This window comes from Silene latifolia, chromosome 2, assembly GCF_048544455.1.
Source record: "Silene latifolia isolate original U9 population chromosome 2, ASM4854445v1, whole genome shotgun sequence".
NCBI lineage: Eukaryota > Viridiplantae > Streptophyta > Magnoliopsida > Caryophyllales > Caryophyllaceae > Silene > Silene latifolia.
In genome coordinates, this window is record NC_133527.1 from 134894445 (window position 1) to 134916133 (window position 21689).

At 37.1% G+C, this 21689-nt stretch overlaps 1 protein-coding gene and 1 long non-coding RNA gene across 2 annotated transcripts; one reads left to right on the forward strand and one right to left on the reverse strand.

Annotated features, from left to right (window-relative positions):
• The first annotated feature begins 514 nt into the window (after window positions 1-514).
• Window positions 515-20865, forward strand: LOC141643017 (uncharacterized). The gene is made up of 3 exons (XR_012543581.1): window positions 515-659; window positions 966-1140; window positions 19725-20865. It is a non-coding gene; the product is annotated as an uncharacterized LOC141643017 (long non-coding RNA).
• On the reverse strand, window positions 9013-12762 carry LOC141630352 (uncharacterized). Its single transcript, XM_074443187.1, has 3 exons — window positions 12487-12762; window positions 9320-10247; window positions 9013-9233 (listed from the first exon to the last, which is right to left on the reverse strand). The coding sequence occupies exons 2-3, from the start codon at window positions 10221-10223 to the stop codon at window positions 9190-9192; spliced, it is 948 nt and encodes a 315-aa protein (XP_074299288.1). The 5' UTR covers window positions 10224-10247; window positions 12487-12762; the 3' UTR covers window positions 9013-9189.
• Window positions 20866-21689: the final 824 nt, after the last annotated feature.

A 21689-nucleotide genomic window follows, 5' to 3' on the forward strand; every position in this document is an offset into this window, starting at 1 on the left:
GCACCATATGACAGTTGTTGAAAATTGAGGTAACAAGGGTCGAGCGGGACCTTAAAAACAAGCGTTGACCGGAAGGCAACCCGGATTGTAGACATTTTGTAATAAACTCTTAAATTCGCGTGTGTGCGCTTTTATTGCTTTTTAGTTTAGGTTCTTTCACCAATTGCTCTTGAATTTTTGCGTACATTTTCTGCCTATTATGGAAAATTTTGATGGACCTTTCAGGTATTAGTTCAAGGCAGTAAAATTTACGACTAACACGCACAAAAAGGAGGAATAAGGTAAAAAAAATTGATCGACTGAACTGGATAGTCGATTGACTGAAATCAAGAAGCAGGTTTGTGAAAAAAGTCGATCGACTATAATAGCTTGTCGATCGACTAAATTCAGGAGTACCCGAGTCCAATAAAGTCAATCGACTAAGTTGAGGATGTCGATCGACTAATGTTGACTTGCCAGCATGTTATAATTAATAGAAGAGAGTTTATTACTCCTTTATTTACTCTTTAACACAAAACAAAGGAAGAAAAACAAAAAAAAAAAATAAGAAGAGAGCAAGCAGGAGCACGAGATCCAGTCATCTTCCTCCTCCCTTCTTCGATTTTTCTTGCTTGTTTTTGGTGTTATTTCTTCCTATTTTCCGTCAGCACTTCACACAAGTAAGTATCCCCTTCATCTAATTTCATTTCCCCTTTTGTTTCAAAGTTTATACCCAATTACAAATCGATTTAATTTCGAATTTAGGGTTTTAAAATTGGGGGTTTTTGATTTTAATGTCTAAATCGTGTGTTTCTTGCTTAATCTACCCTTTTGTTGTATCAAATAGTCAATTTCGAAATTAGGGTTAGTGTTCATGTTGATTTTCGGAAATGCCGATGAGCCGATTTTTGTGACGATTTTGCTGCGAGTCTTGTGCGGTTTTATTGGCCATTAAAATGCTAATTTATAGTTTACTTGTCTGGTAGATAGATAATAGAAGGCAAAAAAATACGGACTGCAGGACAGTCGTCGCGACGCGAGACGACGCCGCCAATCTCCAGTAGCAGTCACGACAGCCATCACATACCGACTCAAATGGGTACCACACTTATTCCTTATACTCCTATTCCGCCTATTGAAGGCTTGCACGATTAACCTGAGGTAATTTTCTTTTTTATAGCGCAAAGCAATCGTTTTAGTGCTCTTTTAGAACACCCTATTGTTCCAACCCGTTTTCTAGACAGTGATAGTCTACTATCTTTGGGAATTTTTGAACCTGTTGTGCAAATTTTAAATGGAACAAGTATGTCTAGTTTGGTGAGTATGAGGGAATATACTTACCAGACACCCACCCTTGAATTCTTTAGCAGTTTTAAAATGTATGCAGAGGACTATGACGAAGACGCAAACTCTACTTGCGTCCACTTTCGTCTGTTTAACCGTGACTTTCGTATGACCTTAGCTGAGTTTGGCGCTCACTTAGCCTTAGACAGTGAGGGACCACACATGGGCCCTTGGAAGTTAGTTGAGTCCATGTTGGGCGCCATAGCTGACCACTTTGAGGGTAGGAAGAGAGGGAAATTTGTTCATCATCCACCTATTTGTGTCTAGCTCCGCCTTATAGGCAGTACACTATTCGCTAGGAAAGAGTCCAACAATGTAAATGCTGAAGAGTTGTCCATTTTAGCAGGTTATCTAAACATTGATAGTGGTGTTGGGGCTGGTGTCCTTTACAGTTAGTGCAAGGACTTATAAATCTCTAAAAGGATCAAAGGGTATACTTTTGTATTATAATCAGTTGGTCCACGTTTATCAATAACGGTTGGCTTGCTAGATAAGTTTGACGTTATTGTCATACAGATGGCGGTGATCAACTGGTCCCTAAAAGTCACACCTATAGGATACGTTTGAGAGATGTGACGGTATGAAAATACAGTCATGTTGATGCCAGAAAATTGACTAAGCAGTTAGTCCGAGTTATTTGACTAGTCATTAGTCAAAATGCGATGTTGAGATATTTTATTTAATACGGATTAAATAAAATGGGCTAAGGCGAATTAAACAGTTAATTCGTAAATTGAATATAAAAAATTATATTTAATTAATGTATATTGAATTAATTATACAATATGGTCTTTGTCGGACATGTATTAATATTTCAACTAATCCGTGTTATTAGTCGATATATTAATAACCGATAACAGATGACGATTTATAATAAAACCGCGTCATATACATTTAGCATTTTACGAGCCAGACCACGAGTTAAAATTAAAAGGAAGTGGAAGCCCACTTCCCATAGAGGCTCACGGTTTTGGCCGAATGAAGCAAACAAAAGAGAGCTCTCTCTCTTTTGTAACCGAATGATTTTTCATTTGCAAAAATATTAGGGTTTTGGAGGCACTTTTCCTCTGAAATTTCTAGATCTCACATCGTAAAATTCACAACAATTCTCTCAATATTGCAAGGCAATTAGAGAATACATTTCTAGCACAAGGGCATAATCTCAGACGGTCTTGGGTGCAACGATTAGGAGGAAATCTCTGTTGATTTCTGTTCTTAGGCCGCATCTCAAAGGACCCAAGGTTATTTCTTATGCTTTATCGTTTCTTTGTTGTTTTTCGTTTATGACAATAAATCACGTATTAAATTTACGTTATAGTCCTATATTTTAAGGGTTTTATACGGATATTACCCCACAAGTGGTATCAGAGCGAGGCCACGTAAATTTTTCTATGTGATTTTCATCAAACGGAATTGAATCGATAAATTGTTTGCTTGAAATTCCGTGCGGCACAAAGTTTTTTGTCACGACATTTTTTTTTTCCTTTCTTGAAAATCGTGCGGCCTTGCCTTATTCACGGCCTGTTTTCTATTTTTTTTTGCCTTGAATTGCGTGCCTCACGGTTCTTGCTAGATCAGACGAACTTTTGTTTTTCGATTTGTTCTTTGCATATTGTTATTTTAATCGATAATTATAACAATGTGTTAAGATCATGTCAATTGTAATTTTGTTTTAATACGGATTATGTTCAAATTGCAATTGGGTTTTGTCAAATCGATTTGGTGATTGAATGTTGTTGCTCACGGTTTGAGCAGTTTATTTTTTTGTTTTTTTTTTGTTTTTGCTCACGTTTTGAGCAGTAATAATAAAAAAAAAAAAAAAAAAATTCATGGCTGTCACGGTTCAGCCGTGAATAGAAAAGAAAAAAAAATTGTTTTGTTTTTTTTTTTTCGGCCATAACTTGTGCACAATACGGATTTTGTGCATTCGCTTGATAGTGAAACGGTTCACTCACGTACCATTTAGTTATTTTAAAGCAATTTAAAGTAACGGATTGTAATGAATTAAAATTAAGTTGATTAAAGCGGTTTTATCACATAATTTTAATGATCTTTGGTGGTTTGGATAAATTTAACATAATTACGGAATTATGTCACGAATAAATTTTATTTTAGTTGATGCATTTTTTTATCGTTATTTTTTGAATGTTTTGAATGCTTTTATTACGTATTTATTTATTTTACAAACGGTTGTAACTTAGTGTGGCCTTAGTAGAACGTGTTACTGTAATGATGGAACACGGTCTTGGTTGTATTTTGAGATCTCGTATCTCCATTTTTATTTTTCTTGTAATTACAGTTTTTATTTAGAATGTAAATAGGTTTATTTTTTGTAAATTTTAATTGTAATTTTGAGAAGACCAAAGATGGAGAATCGGATGCTCACTCCCGCTACATGGATCAAGATGGAACATCAAGACAAGCTTCTTGGGTCCAACGGTGGATTCCAAAGTTGTTTTATGTTCTTTTTATTAGGATAGGCCACACTAGGAATTTTATTTACGTATTGCATTCTTTTATTCTTTTATTTTTCGTAACGATAATTTGCATCATATTCCGCCTAAAAACCAAACCACCTAATATTTGCATGAAAACTGACTCATGTAGAGGTCACGCGTTAGTTTTCTATGACATTCTTATGTCACACGATCATTTTAAGCCATCACCTAAATTAATTCATTCACGCAATGCTAGTTTTTCGTTCACTTAAAATGAATTAAAACTAAGTTGATGGGATCTTCCTCGTATAACCAAAAATTGAGAACAGTCTTTATAGGTAAAACTCCAATGAATCCCTTTTTCGTCGGTAGGCATAATATGACCCCTTCTACGTCGGGTAAGTTGGAACTGATTGACCTATTTTATCTCAACACTATGGTCACTCGTACGATCCTGTGATTATGGTGGACTATAGATAGGATTTACGGAAATCTATCGACCAGAAGTTCTTACGGAAGAACTAGCTAAACAGTTGGCTTATCAATTTACGGAATTGAGTCTTGGGATCACTTGTATAATTCTTGAGGGAGATCAATTACGCAAGTGCAATGAGTCTACACGTTAAAATGAATTTTAAATAGACTTAAATCACCTCGATGAGTTGCTTATTTCGTTTTTGTTTTTCTTCCTTTTTCAGTGTAGAACACGATCATTAAACTACTAATAACAAAATGGCTGGCCGTACTGACGACCCAATGCCAAGTGTCACATTGGACCGTGAGTCCTGGCTTCGGATCTTCATGGATCAGATGAATCAGTCTACTCGACTGAAGAATGATGGATCAAACTTCGCGGACTGGGAGGCGGCATTACGGAATGCTGCCATTGCTGACGGGAAGCTCAAATATCTAATTGAGCCCATCCCGCCAAACCCAGGCCCCACGGCTGGAATTAACGAGATCGACAAGTATAACGATTTCGCCATGGAAGCGGGTGCGGTAAAGAACGTACTTATTTTTGCAATGGAACCCAATTTGCAGAAACGCTTCATAGCCTAAAGTGCAAACAAGATTTTCACTACGCTCACTAAGGAATTCTCGAAAGCTCCGAGAATCGTGACCTATGAGCTTACCAGTCGCTTCTTTGAGGCGAAACTGTTAGGTTCATATACCTATTATTAGACTCCTCTAATAGTGAACTAATTAACTTATTAATTATTTGTTCTTTAGATCTAGTGCATGCATAACAAAATGAAAGATTTATAAGAAAAACAATGTTCCTTACATTGTCAAATGGTTCGAAATTATGGGCACAAGTAAGGTCACCTTCCTTCACTTGTTCTTGAGCTTATAATGATGGATGATCCTCCTAAGACTCCAAGTATAGAAGCCACTCCAATAAATTGCACCCAAGATTAATCCCAAAAATTCCTACTAATATTAACTAGATATGTAGTAGAAATGTTCCCTTAATATTACTAATATATCTAGTATTACTACTTCTAGTAATAGATTTGAGAGTATTAGTATTGAAGAGAGATTTTAAGCAATTGCATGTGAGGGAAAATTAGAGGAAAAACAAGCAAAAGCCAACATATAAAAATGAGCAACTAATGCTCTATTTAGAGTGCGAAAAACCGGTGGCCACTCTCCCATTTAGGGAATCAATTTGCTTTTGTTTTTATCCTCTTGTTTAGTTTTGGTTGAGTGTAGGGAACAAAGGTGTAAGAAGTAGTATGACAAAAGCTTGTGTGATATGTCTCAATCACACTATAACCAACACAAACAAAAGACAAAAGAGAATCTTTTGTACTCTTCATTTGGCCGAAATATTGGTCCTTATTTGGTCCATTTTTGCCTTTTGTCATTTGTCCCACAAATGCTTATAAGTCATATGTTTAACTATCTTACATATTTAATTATTAATGTAATCATTTAACACTTAAATATTACAATTAATAATATAATGTACACTCCACTTTTTGAGTAGTATACTACCATAATATCAACATATAATGGGTCCCATAATTACTAGTTAGTTAAAATTACAACTTCTTGTAACTTTAAATAACTAATTGCCTCTACCTCAAAACTTATATTAATACCTCAACTAATTTAGTAATTTAACGCTTAATTACTAAATTTAATCTTTATTTAATCACATTAAAATAAGACGCAAAATTGCACTCCCATAATTAAGGAATTAATTAATTCGTATCGTATACAATTAATTAAATATCTATTTGGGCTTCATCCTATAGGTGTGACCTAAAGGGATCAACTGACCACCACCGTCACACGACAGTAATGTCAAACTCTAGTTAGCCAATCATTACCGATTAATGACGACGGTCATTGATATAAAGAATCATCCCTCACGTATTCTTAATATGAGATTTAATAATGATATTTAAATCATGTGATCGCACTATTGTTGAGGACACATTTCCCAACAATCTCCCACTTGTCCTCGACAAGTGTGCGTCACCAATTCTCTTGTCCTATTACAATCTCCCACTCAATGCAAGGTGTCTTGCAGGTCGTACTTACATTTGATCATATCTTGAGTGGTTTTCTCGATCTGGAGATTAACTGTCTGACCGGAATTATCCATCATAGATACCTTCCGAGCGTGGCCACGCATTTCCAGTTAACTACTCCTCGAGTGGCCTTGAGATTTCAAACAACCCTGACAAGGGGTGGACAATTCCTATCGCCCTATTCCCTTCGTTCGCCACACCATCATAACCCAAAATATACCCAGTTTGACCTCGTTTAAGAAATCGTAGAGTATAAATCAAAGCTAATCAGAAGTTGTGCCAACTTGGGCGAATAGTCTCTAGTCAAAAGAATTGATTCATAAGAATACTATAGTAGCTCTTGCCACGACCAGGCTTTATGAATTACCAGAACTCTATAAGCGGTCACTGCCCAACAGATTGTCCCATACATTCTGTTCATGTGATCGACTAGTCATCCCATATGACTCTATGGCACTTGAACTTGCCATCAATCGCATCACACTCTCGTCACTTGGAGACGTCACCTCATATAAGTAACTAGGGGCGAATACAATGTCAATCCAGTTCACTTTAATGGGGTTCAATTTGTCTCTACAACCCATTCGGATACGACAAAGTAGCGGGTGAGTTTAATAAAAACTCAAACGATAAATGTGATTATCACATATGAATAGTCAATACACTATTACTACTTCATATTCTATAATCTCTAGTATTTTATTAACACTAGTTTAAATGCAATAAAAGCTTGGAAAGTGGATATACCCGATATCCATATATTCCAACTTAATTAATTGCTATTTCCTTCTATTCAACGTTATCTCTTAATAACATGAATTTCTCTAAGTATATGTCTAGACTTCATACTAGACCTGAGCTTTTTAACTTGAAAGAAGCTCCCACTGTTATCACATAACTTGTGATAAAGTCATTTGTAGAGGGATTCACCCTTAATCCCTACGTTGACCATTTTATCACAACTAACTTAGATTCCTTTTGTAGAATTTGCAATGCGCGAAACTAAAACACATTTCTTAGTTTCTTACTCCTTTGTCAATAACATTTGCTTAGGATTTCATCAAATCCTTTTAAGCTTGGAAACTAAAGTTGGTGCAGCCCTTCAACACTTTAACTTAGTTTATCATCCAAACATGTGTACAAGTCATCAATTATACTTTAAGGCTTTCACAAGCCCATCTTATGAATTAACTTATTATTGACTTATCATGCACCTAGCATATGGTACATCACAGCACGTGCGTCTGTTGGCATACATAATCGTTCTAATGGCGGAAACATTAGTAATCGATTTCATGTAATCAACAATTTAATGGGTTCAGTGAACGACTATGATTCCATCATAGTAATTCCACTTTCATCATCATGAATAAGCCATTCAACTTTGTTGATGTTAAACATATACGAAAGAACTTATCTTCATAAGACTCTCAACTCTATGCCAATTTTCTCTCACATAGATTCAAAATCTAGAATACTTTGCATCCCTTTCCAAGTCTTCCAATTACTCTTACCAGAAGAGATCATTGGTATATTATTCTCAATAAGTAATATGTTATCAACATATATGACATGGAGAAACAATTCTAGCTCCAACTTAACTTCATGTATATCATGATTCTTCAATCATGTGAATGAAACAATTCACTATAATCACATGAACGAAAAGTATAATCCTTTAATGCTAGCTTAAGACCATCTTGTGATCACTTAAGATAGCTATGCATAATATGTTAGGATTCTTAGATCTTCATCTAAGGTTTTGTGTTTTAAAACACTTCCTTCTCTAAATTCCCATTTTAGAAAAGCGAAATTTTATTTGCCATTCTTCATTTAATGAAATGTGGCAATCCCTAACACAATTTATCTTGATCAACATCTTCATGTAAATCTTATGCACTTTAGTACTCAAAAGCTCTATTCGATTTAAGGAGACACTTTCCTTTAAGTAAATCTACTTTCAAGTAACAATTTTCGGATTGTAATGCTTCGGCTCGAATGTAACATGGTCATAATACTATCACTTTCACAAAGTAATATTTTTAAACAATAAAACATGTGCGATAAACTCCCACTGAACTATGCTCTCAATCTATCTTCATAGACAGAATGTATAGTTCAATACCAACTCCCACTCTATAATTCTGTTACTTTCACAACGTAACATTTCAACTATAAGAGATGTTTGTGACGATACAATCTTCTCCCACTCTATCTCTCAGAAATACACCTAATTTCTTGAGAGATAGCTTTGTGAGTCACAAAGATATATTTAACGGAGTATTAGGAGTTTTCAAAGACTATATATTAACTTTCAAGAGGCCATCCTCACATGGCAGCTTGATAATATGACAGTCTGATCCATGTAATCTGGTTTAATAGACTCTCTATTCTAGGTATCTCACGGTTGACCATCCAATTAGAATAATATGTCCAATTACTATCATGAATTCCCTACTTGATGAATTCAAAAACTCATTACAACTTTAGAATTGATCTTATATAAATAAGTTGTTACTTTAAGTAACAAAGACATAAGGAGAATCAGATTCATAGCTTATGAACATATAATGATCCCATCATCATAATCGTCTAATCAATCAATTTAAGTTGTTTATCTTATGTTTCTCTACGCAAGTAATTAATGATGATGATTTTAGAACAATTAACATAATAAAACAAGTGATTTGGTTTGAAAACCAAATCACCAATATCCAAAATACAACCCGTGTTCAAAGGATACAAACCAATTTCCAAGTCACACAAGGAAATCAAAATAGTTCTAAAACATGAAATTCATCATAAAATTAAAGACAAAGCAAATTAAAAAGCCAAGCTTCCATTGATTCATCACCATGGTCGGCTACTATAGCTTTTCTCGTGATCCTCTAGGCTTGCTTCTCCTTGCCTTTGTCCTTGCTAGGAGGGGGCCCTATTTACAATAAAAAGGGTAATCATCACAACTTGTATCACATACTAATTGAGATTGAAACATAAAAGATAGGGATATTTATATACCTACAGGAGTAACCTTTCCAGCTTTGATGTCGCCAAGATACTTGGAACAGTTTCTCTTCCAATGCCCAACTCCACAACAATAGTGGCACTTGTCCCCGGAGGGGGCACTGTACTTGGGCTTGGAGGTGCTTGCTTCATAAGTCTTAGCTTTGTTCCTGTTGGGAGTTCGCTTCTTTCCCTTTTTCCCGCTTTTCTTGAAAGTTCCCTTGCTCTTTTGATTAACATTGAGCACATCTTTGGTGGTGCTAACACTTAGCCCCATATCCCTTTCGGCTTGCACAAGCATTTTGTGCAACTCATCAAGGGAAACCTTCTTATCTTGCATATTAAAATTCACCCGGAATTGAACATATGCTTTGATTTTGCTTAGGGAATGAAGAATTCGATCAATCACGAGTTCATTGGGAATTTCCACCTTATGCATTTTCAAGGTCTCAACATGCTCTATCAACTTGAGCACATGTGGGCTCACCTTTTGGCCCTCTTTGATGTTAAGATCAAAGAATGCGGAAGCCGCCTCATATTGAATGACCCTAGGAGCTCGTGAAAACATGTTCACAAGCTTCATATAGATCTCATGAGCGGTGCTAATCTTTATAGCACTTCTTTGGAGTTCGGCCTCCATAGCAAAGATCAATACATTTTTCATTGCGGCCGACTCCTTTTGGTAATCCTCATAGGATTGCCTAGCGGCGGACCTAGTATTAGGTGGTTCGGTGGGAGATGCCTCGGTAAGGTAACGAAGCTTGTCGTCACCTTGCGCGGCCAATTGAAGTTGTGCATCCCAATCGGCGAAATTGGACCCATTCTTTTCTAACTTACATCGATCCATGAAGGATCGGAGCCATGACACATTGGAAAGTGGGGTGGAACTAGTGGATGCGGACGCGTTTGGAGTTGTCATTGCAGTTGATTAAAACAAATTTGACTACAAAATAGGAAATGAGGAATTAATATACATCTATCGTTTTAATAATACTCGTAAATTTAACTACAAGTATTGCATTTATATAGTGACCTCCACCCAACTACATAAATGATTCCGAGATCCAAATTCATATCAACTTGGGCACGGTGAGCCGATTCATCCCTTATTAATATAACTCGGTAGATTAACCTTTTAATCGATTCTACTTTTAGAACTCTCGGTCGATAAAAATTACTCTAATTCTCATCTTTAGCCCGGAACACATGCGACTACGGTCAACAATACTTCCGTTGAGCTCAATCCAAATTTCGATGTAATAACTTTTTACTACCCCACTTCGCCAACGTAACAAGGTTTGTATTACGGTGAAGCCGGATTAACTCCCTTGTAAAATTGGTACTTCATGAGTTTCTACTATTTGGTAAGGCTTTATCTCAATTTTTAATATGTGAGAGGTCTTGTCAATTTATTATCTATCACGTTTTAAGTGAACTAAAGCGGTGAACTACGATAATTATAATTGACACGGTCGATGACTCGATATGAAATGCATGTGTTGTTATGGCGATTTGGCAATGCATGCAACATATTAAGAGAAATGCAAAGCAATAAATAAAATTCCTAGTATGGCCTTCCTAAAAATAGAAAATCAAATAATCTATTACATATTCGGAAACCAACTCCTTTGGTCCCTTGATTCTTCAAATGACACGCCTCCCAAGACACCGTCTTCGTCGGATCACCTTTCCGAATGGCACCGTCTTGAAGATGCTCCATGATTACAAATAATAATAAAAATACAAAGCTATTCCTATTATACATTTGTAAAATGGAAAAACTAATGAAATAAAAATAAAAGTGATACGAGATCACATTAAATTACAACCGAATCAATATTCCCTTTCATTACGGGTAATATTGATTAAAACTAAGGCCATACTAAGATTAAAATTACATAATTCAAAATTATATAAATAAAAGACATTCAACAATTGAAATATGCAGCATTATAATATGTACCTATCATGCAAAATCATGTGCCAAATCGCCCTATTTAACTTATGTCGTACATATAACCCGGTTTCATGGAAATACGTGATAATAACCTTTTAAAATCACTAATTAACACTTAAATCACATCTAAGCTCAAGTTAATTATCCTAACACATTTTAGGACTCAAAAATCAGTCATCACTAAATTTTTGACAATAATTCAACTTGATTTAATTTTATGCTCATTTTTGACCTTAAAATCATTATTTATATGATTTAAATCCAAATTAATTCATAAAAGTTTCAAAATTTGAATTTTAAATTTTTGAACATTCTGGAATAATTCCATGACCCTCATAATGTCAAAAAACATGGTTAAAATTTTCGAATTAATTTTGAGAAAATATAGTTGCATTTTTATCGGTTTTATCTCATAAAATGTATAAAGCATACGAAAATTACTCCAATAATTTTTACAACTTTAGATCTGATTAGTGGGATATTAATGCAACTTAAAATAATTTTCTCAAGCCATGCAATACGTTTTAGCTAATTTTTGCTAAAATAGTCACTATTTATGCCATTTTTACTCAAAAATCCATAAATCATGCTAAATAAGATATTTAAATCTAGAAATTTACATACTCTCTGTAAATCTTGCATGTGACATCATATTAAAAGATCATGGCTTAATTCGAAATTTAACTAATTTTAACCTTTTTACCTCTTTTAATCCATTTTTATCTCATAAAAATCATAAATCATGCAAAATTAATCAAATTAACTCGTCCTTTTACACACAACTTGTAAAATATGCATGTGAGGTCATATAAATTTTTCAAGGTCAGAAACGAAATTTAACTATTTTTAGCATTTTAATTCCCATTTTAGTCATAAAAATGTAATAAAATGACCAAAAATCCTTAAAATGAGCAATAAATTTCCATGAATCATAAAAATGACCTAAAAACATTTTAGGACCAGAATATATAACAGCATGGTGATTTCGTGGCTTATTCTTATAAATCACAAATTTTTAAGTTTTATATGTTAACCTTTTAACTCGGAAAAACAATAACCGATTATGCATGCAACATCCTTATGCTCTGATACCACTTGTTAGGTTCATATACCTATTATTAGACTCCTCTAATAGTGAACTAATTAACTTATTAATTATTTGTTCTTTAGATCTAGTGCATGCATAACAAAATGAAAGATTTATAAGAAAAACAATGTTCCTTACATTGTCAAATGGTTCGAAATTATGGGCACAAGTAAGGTCACCTTCCTTCACTTGTTCTTGAGCTTATAATGATGGATGATCCTCCTAAGACTCCAAGTATAGAAGCCACTCCAATAAATTGCACCCAAGATTAATCCCAAAAATTCCTACTAATATTAACTAGATATGTAGTAGAAATGTTCCCTTAATATTACTAATATATCTAGTATTACTACTTCTAGTAATAGATTTGAGAGTATTAGTATTGAAGAGAGATTTTAAGCAATTGCATGTGAGGGAAAATTAGAGGAAAAACAAGCAAAAGCCAACATATAAAAATGAGCAACTAATGCTCTATTTAGAGTGCCAAAAACCGGTGGCCACTCTCCCATTTAGGGAATCAATTTGCTTTTGTTTTTATCCTCTTGTTTAGTTTTGGTTGAGTGTAGGGAACAAAGGTGTAAGAAGTAGTATGACAAAAGCTTGTGTGATATGTCTCAATCACACTATAACCAACACAAACAAAAGACAAAAGAGAATCTTTTGTACTCTTCATTTGGCCGAAATATTGGTCCTTATTTGGTCCATTTTTGCCTTTTGTCATTTGTCCCACAAATGCTTATAAGTCATATGTTTAACTATCTTACATATTTAATTATTAATGTAATCATTTAACACTTAAATATTACAATTAATAATATAATGTACACTCCACTTTTTGAGTAGTATACTACCATTATATCAACATATAATGGGTCCCATAATTACTAGTTAGTTAAAATTACAACTTCTTGTAACTTTAAATAACTAATTGCCTCTACCTCAAAACTTATATTAATACCTCAACTAATTTAGTAATTTAACGCTTAATTACTAAATTTAATCTTTATTTAATCACATTAAAATAAGACGCAAAATTGCACTCCCATAATTAAGGAATTAATTAATTCGTATCGTATACAATTAATTAAATATCTATTTGGGCTTCATCCTATAGGTGTGACCTAAAGGGATCAACTGACCACCACCGTCACACGACAGTAATGTCAAACTCTAGTTAGCCAATCATTACCGATTAATGACGGTCAGTCGACTGTATAAAGAATCATCCCTCACGTATTCTTAATATGAGATTTAATAATGATATTTAAATCATGTGATCGCACTATTGTTGAGGACACATTTCCCAACAGAAACTCCAGAAGGGCCAACCGGTTAGCCCACACATTCTCAGCATGATTGAGAATTTCGAGAAACTGGAGGCACTTGATTGTAAGATCAGTGAGAACACCGTGATTGACCGCATGCTTCATTCACTCCACGATGGTTTTGCGCTCTTTAGAGCCAATTACTATATGAATGATTTGAAGAAAAGTCCTCACGCACTACACTCCCTTCTCGTACAGACCGAGAAGGACATGAAGTTTAGTGGGAGCCTTAAACAGGATGTTCTCATTGTGTCAAACAAGGGCAAGGGTAAGGGCAAAGTTCAGCCAGACCTAGCAGTAGGTAAGCCGAAGTTTAAGAAGTCGGGATCAGGTAAGAGTGGGCCTGGTGAGTCGAGCAACTCATCAGGCGCGACAAAGAGCAAGAATGATAACATGGAATGCCATCATTGCCACAAGACTGGGCATTGGAGGCGTACATGTCCTATTTATCATGAGGACATAAGAGCAGGTCGCGTTAAACCTGTTGGTATGTCTTCTTCTTCTCCTTCTACTTTTATTCATATGATTGAGATTAACCACGCAAGTTACGGAACTTGGGTACTAGATACTGGTTGTGGTTCTCATCTATGTAATCATGTGCAGGGGCTCCGAAACATCGAACCCCTCGTAAAGGGTGAGGTGGACCTGCGTGTTGGGAATGGAGCACGAGTGGCTGCCGTCTCAAGGGGAACATATGTGATCCAGCTTCCTAGCGGATTTGAGTTATTTTTATATAACTGCTATTATGTACCCAGTCTTTCTAAAAACATTATTTCAGTTTCTGCACTTGACAAACTTGGTTTTTCATTTGTAATAGAGAATAATTCTTCCATTTTCTCATTACACGATATGATTTTTGGCAAGGCAGTCTCCATGAACGGAATTTATGTTTTAGATCAGACCACCGAAATATTACACATAATGAATAAAAAGTTAAAGGTTGGTGACAAAGATCAAACATATCTATGGCACTGCCGTATGGGACATATTTATGAGAAACGCGTGAAACAGCTCATACAGAATGGAGCTATCTCGGCTTTTGATTTTTATTCATTTGGCACGTGTAAATCATGTCTCATCGGTAAGATGACTCGAATTTCCTTCAAAGGTGTTGGAATGCGCGCTGCTGACCTATTAGGACTCATACATGCGGATGTGTGTGGGCCTATGTCAATCACCGCACGAGAAGGCTATAGGTATTTCATCACTTTCACGGACGATTTAAGTAGATATGGCTATGTCTACTTAATGAAGCACAAAAGTGAATCCTTTGAGAAATTCAAGGAATACCAGAATCGGGTACATAACCTACTGGGCAGAAAGATTAAAACACTGCGCTCAGACCGTGGTGGCGAGTATCTTTCTCACGAGTTTGATCAACACCTTAAGGACTGTGGGATTGCCCTACAGTTAACTCCACCTGGAACACCTCAGTTGAATGGTGTGTCCGAACGGAGAAATCGAACACTACTTGATATGGTTCGATCCATGATGAGTCACACCGTGTTGCCTGACTCATTATGGGGTTATGCTCTTCTCTCATCACTGCTCTAATACTTAACCGAAGTCCGTCTAAAGCTGTTGACAAGACTCCATATGAACTATGGAAGGGAACGGTCCCTAACTTGTCCTTTATACGGGTTTGGGGCTGCGAGGCTTATGTCAAGTGGAGACACGAGGATAAGCTCGGCCCGCGATCGGTCAAGACATACTTTATAGGTTATCCTAAAGGAACACTTGGTCATTACTTCTATTCGCCAACCGAACAACGTGTTTTTGTTGCGGCTAGTGCGACATTCTTAGAGAAGGAATTTCTCGAGAATGCAAAGAGTGATAGAACCTTCGAACTGTCGGAGATTCCAGAACCAAGTACCGAGCAACCATTGGAGGAACTAATTCCTTCAATCCCGGCTGCGGTTAATATTCCTGAGGAACCTAGGAGGTCGGGAAGAGTCTCTATTCCTCCGGACAGATACATTGGTATGGTCGAGGAACATGACATAGATGACATTCTACTCTTAACGAGTAGTGAACCCGCAACCTATAAAGGTGCCATGACTAGTTCCGACTCAAAGCTATGGCTTGAGGCCATGCAATCCGAGATGGACTCCATGCATGAGAACAACGTATGGGATCTTGTTGACTTGCCTGCTAAGGTTCGTCCCCTTCAATGCAAATGGCTTTACAAGATAAAGCATTCTGTGGAAGGTCAACAAGATATCTATAAAGCACGACTAGTTGCTAAACGCTTCACCCAAGTGCCAGGTTTGCACTACGATGAAATTTTTGCACCCGTAGTCATGCTGCGTTCCATTCGGATTATCTTAGCGATTGCCGCTTTTCATGACTATGAAATTTGGCAGATGGATGTGAAAACCGCCTTCTTAAACGGTTATTTGGAGGAAGAGTTGTACATGGTACAACCCGAAGGTTTCATCGATCCTAAACATCCTAAGAAAGTGTGCAAGCTTAAGCTTTCCATTTATGGACTTAAGCAAGCATCTCGGAGTTGGAATCATCGCTTCGACCAAGTGATTAAAGAAAATGGATTTACTCGATCAGTCGAGGAATCATGTCTTTATATCAAGTCGAGTGGGAGCAAGATTGTCTTCCTAATATTGTATGTCGATGACATACTCCTGATTGGGAATGACATACCTCTCTTAACTTCGGTGAAAGTATGGTTGAAAAACCATTTCCAGATGAAAGATCTGGGTGAGGCACAAAGAATTCTGGGCATCCGTATCTATCGAGATAGATCACGTCGGATGTTATCTCTCAGTCAGAAGTCTTACATAGACAAAATCCTAGAGAGATTCAGCATGACTAACTCCAAAAAGGGGTTTCTTCCTATGGCTCCAGGGGTGCATTTGAGCAAATCTCAGGCACCAGAGACACCGGAAGAGAAAGAGCGCATGACCCGGATTCCTTATGCTTCGGCAATAGGATCAATCATGTATGCCATGATATGCACACGTCCAGACGTGGCATATGCATTGAGTATGACAAGTCGATTCCAACAGCATCCAGGTGAATCACATTGGATGGCTGTCAAGAACATTCTTAAGTACCTACGGAGAACTGAAGATTGGGCATTGACTTATGGAGTCGATCAAAAGCTATGCACAACCGGTTACGCAGATGCTAGCTTTCAAACGGATCGAGATGACTCGAAATCTCAGTCTGGATTCGTTTTTACTCTTAATGGCGCTGATCACCGGAAGAGTTCCAAACAAAGTGTTACAAGATTCTACCACTGAGTCCGAGTACTATGTCGCATCTAGACATGTACAACGGAAAGCTCATCTAATCCGAGATTACGTGGAGCAAAAGGAAGTAGTGATAGAAAAGATTGCTACAGATGATAATATAGCAGATCCTCTCACTAAACCATTACGACAAGATAAGCATGAAGGGCACGTTATTTCCATGGGAATTAAACGTGTTCCTGAGTTGTAGTACTCTTTTTTGGATTAGATTCATTTTCTTGTGTACTCTATACGACATCATCGTTTTGATATTTATATATATTATGTTTTTCATGTGGAATTGTACGACAATTTTGAACACCACAAAGTGAACTCAACAAACATTATATTTTTCAGTCCTTAATTGCCCACATGAGCCGATAACTCTGGCAATTATTTTGTGACGTTGGTTGATGGTGGGTTCAACGAGCCATAAGTCAAACAGTTGACTGACCAATCACAGAGGCGATTTATACGGATATCTCGTAGGACACAATTGTGACATCGACGTGGAGTCCTAAATGTTTTATAACATTCGGTGCCCGGTCGTGGATAGGACCTCCATGGTGATCCTAAGAGTCGATTCTTTTAACTATCGACTGTCTCTTGAGACTAAGGCCGATTTTGGGTGACTTTGGTTTCTTTCTCACGGTCATCCGTAAAGGGGGCCAAGTAGATTTTTTCTGGGTCATTTCATGCCGTGCTTAGATCGGAAGGAGTCGAGTTGAAGGAAATATTCAGCCTTTATCGGTACTCGATATTTCTCGGGGCCACTCGAGGAGTCAGAATCGAAATGCATGGCCATGCTCGGATACGGATTCGTTTTATCAGTTGAGTTACTCTCTAGTCGGGGAAACCACTCTAGATACAGATCGATTGTAAAATACGACCTTTGCGGATCCGGATCTGCAAATTGTTTTACATTGAGTGGGAGAAATTTTAAATGAATATGAGAATCGGTTATCGCACATACACTTGTACGGACAAGTGGGAGTTTGTTGAGCCGTGTCTTCCGCTTAGTGCGGATAACGTCATTGCACATACACTTGTACGGACAAGTGGGAGCTTGTTGCGGCTGGTGTCCTTTATAGTTAGTGCAAGGACTTATAAATCTCTAAAAGGATCAAAGGGTATACTTTTGTATTATAATCAGTTGGTCCACGTTTATCACTAACGGTTGGCTTGCTAGATAAGTTTGACGTTATTGTCATACAGATGGCGGTGATCAACTGGTCCCTAAAAGTCACACCTATAGGATACGTTTGAGAGATGTGACGGTATGAAAATACAGTCATGTTGATGCCAGAAAATTGACTAAGCAGTTAGTCCGAGTTATTTGACTAGTAATTAGTCAAAATGCGATGTTGAGATATTTTATTTAATACCGATTAAATAAAATGGGCTAAGGCGAATTAAACAGTTAATTCGTAAATTGAATATAAACAAATTATATTTAATTAATGTATATTGAATTAATTATACAATATTGTCTTTGTCGGACTTGTATTAATATTTCAACTAATCCGTGTTATTAGTCGATATATTAATAACCGATGACGATTTATAATAAAACCGCGTCATATACATTTAGCATTTTACGAGCCACACCACGAGTTAAAATTAAAAGGAAGTGGAAGCCCACTTCCCATAGAGGCTCACGGTTTTGGCCGAATGAAGCAAACAAAAGAGAGCTCTCTCTCTTTTGTAACCGAATGATTTTTCATTTGCAAAAATATTAGGGTTTTGGAGGCACTTTTCCTCTGAAATTTCTAGATCTCACATCGTAAAATTCACAACAATTCTCTCAATATTGCAAGGCAATTAGAGAATACATTTCTAGCACAAGGGCATAGTCTCAGACGGTCTTGGGTGCAACGATTAGGAGGAAATCTCTGTTGATTTCTGTTCTTAGGCCACATCTCAAAGGACCCAAGGTTATTTCTTATGCTTTATCGTTTCTTTGTTGTTTTTCGTTTATGACAATAAATCACGTATTAAATTTACGTTATAGTCCTATATTTTAAGGGTTTTGTACGGATATTACCCCACAAGTGGATTTATAAGTCCTTGCACTAACTGTAAAGGACACCAGCCCCAACAAGCTCCCACTTGTCCGTACAAGTGTATGTGCAATGACGTTATCCGCACTAACTGGAGGACACAACTCCAACAAGTGGAACTCATTTTGTTCTTAATATTGCCTATCTCGTTGCTCAGCGATTTACTAATGTCGCTATCGGAGCTTTGTCCTCTTTTCACTGCGGAGGGGGGGGGGGGGGTGGTGTTCGTTACACATATCGCCCGCCATCCCTTTCCTGATTTTCCCAGGGGCATGAGGCCCATTAGACACGCGGATCAAGACATTGATAGTTTGTGTCTTTTTACTGTGTCACATATGAAGCATTTACACTGGCTGATTGATAATTGTATGTGGAAGTCTTCTCGTACTTGTCAGTCCCTTTACCTTGTGACACTCTCCCACCTCTTATTGCTATCGCCCATGCTAGGAACAAAGCAGCCCGACCTCCTTTTCCCGTCTACCATGTTCCTTACTCGCTACCCGAGAAGTCCACTTCTCGCTTTAGGTAGTCTTCTAAGTCCACTAGAGAGATGGGTTAGTCTTCTGGGGCACCACATACCTTACCTCGTGCTTCTCCAGGCCCAGCACCCTCCACTACTGAGAATGAGACTCAGCCTGGACCACAGCCGGTATACCCGGCTCACTTTATTTGTCCTCCGACTTTTGTGCCCCACTGGTCATGGATCAGGCAGGGCGGGATTATCTTTTACTTGATATGTTCAGGCGTACAACTAGGATGGAGCTGAACCAGGCTTTAGCCGGGTTCCCTGTGTACGACCACTACGCCCGTTCTAGATGATTGCCACCAACTGGGTGGCCACATCTGTCTTACTACCGCTACCCTGAGAGCGGTTACCCTGCCACTGTTGGCACTGTTACTACGGAGGAGGACAAGACTGAGGTGGAGGAGAGGTATCGTACTAAGCTCGCCTCACGCTCCCGAGAGAGGGAGGAGAAGGATGACGAGTACCTGGAGGGCAACGACTAGTAGCAGCTGGCTACGACCTCTCCTTGTTGTTGGCTGGTTTGGGGAGGTCTTTTGCGTGCCCTATTTTGTGAGCTCCCTTCCTTTTCTGCTTTACTTGTTTTTCATCACGTTTTGCGTACCCCTTCTCCCATATATTTTGATGTTGCTGGTGTTTGCTGAAGACAATGAAGGCATTGTGTGATTTGATTTGGGGAGGTTATGCATCTGTCTGTTTTCATCCATTTGCATTTTTATTGCATTTTTATTTGCATGTTTATTGCATTTCTGTATGCATTGTTCTTTATTTTACCTAAAAAAAATTGAAAATTTTGAAAAAAATACAAAAACATGTTTTATTTTGCATTTTAGGTCGAGTCGGAACGGTTAGATAACAATGATGAAACCGCGTCTATGCTTTTATTTATAGTCCAAGCCTTGCTTTGTGATTTCCTTTCTTGAATGGTCATTGCATAGTCTACGAGTTTTTGGTTAACTTACTGAACGAATTAACTGGACTTAATATCGGTAACCTACTCAAAATTTCTGAGGTATAGAGCTAAACAAACTGATGACATTCATGATCAGTTTCATTCTAGGATGAGAGTAGTACTCCTTATAAGACATGTAACATCAATTTGCATAAACATGATTTTTGTCTCTTAGTACCTTTATACATTCGGGTTAGTGGCGGTGTCACCTGTGGAGAGGCATCCTTTTTTCTTCTTATTTTACCCTTGAGCCTCACATTAGCCAAATTGACTTGTTTTGACCCATTTGTTAACCACATTCCTATATAGCCTACCGTAGTCAAGCTAGTACGGTTAATATTTTTGGGTACGTGTGTATCTGTCGATTTTGGCATTTCTTTTTGTTGTGAAGGGTCTGAGAAGAATGAAATGGAAGAATGAAAAAAAGGAAAAAAGTTGAATGAAAAAAAAAAGAAAAAACGTGAAAAATGAAAGAAAAAAGAAAAATAGAAAATCAAGTTGAAAAAAAAAAGGAAGATGGTTTCACTCCTATGCTCTTGTTCCATATTATCTCAGGAGTAACTTTTGTTTTGGTGTGTGAATTTTATGACAGTGTTGGAATCGTTTCATCTTATACGGTTGGGTTGTTGAACGGGATTTATTTACTATTGGTTTCGTTTGGTACTAGCTTGGCTCTTACCTCCACATTTCCAAAATGTTTTGCCCCTTCTTACCCAATCACCTCACTTCACAATATTTGTAAGTCCTCGGCATGTGACTTGGTAATGTTTGGTTGGAATGCATATGTACGGTTGGTAGAGATAACTACTATGTTAGACTGCATGCATGTTCTTATAGGTCGCAGTTAGGTGAGTCACTTTATTTCTTTTTATCTCACATTTTACTTACCATGTGCTTTAATTGACTGATGAGCGAACCGTGAGAATCCAATATATACAAGTCTTCCAGGGTCGAAGGTTCAGTAGTTGTTTCATTAGTATAACTCATTTGCAATTGATTTTGTATTTTGGTTTTGGCTGCTTGCATTAAATTGGTTTGGGCGTGTGAAGCATAGTTAGCTCTGAGCTTGTCTACCGTTTCATTAGTTGTCTTTGTCCTTAGTCTTTGGTTGCTTGGGGACAAGAAAGGGTTTGGTTTGGGGAGTTTGATGCGTGCCTATTTCATATATTTACTCTATTCATTTGTAAGCATTTAAATGCTTATTAAGTAGCGCCTAGCTACTATTCTCCCATG

Coding starts and splice junctions, on each gene's coding strand:
- LOC141630352 (XM_074443187.1), bottom strand. CDS start 10,223: ATGACAACTCCAAACGCGTCCGCATCCACTAGTTCCACCCCACTTTCC. Junction 9,234..9,319: donor TGGAAAGGTTACTCCTGTAG/GTATATAAATAT, acceptor TATTGTAAATAG/GGCCCCCTCCTAGCAAGGAC.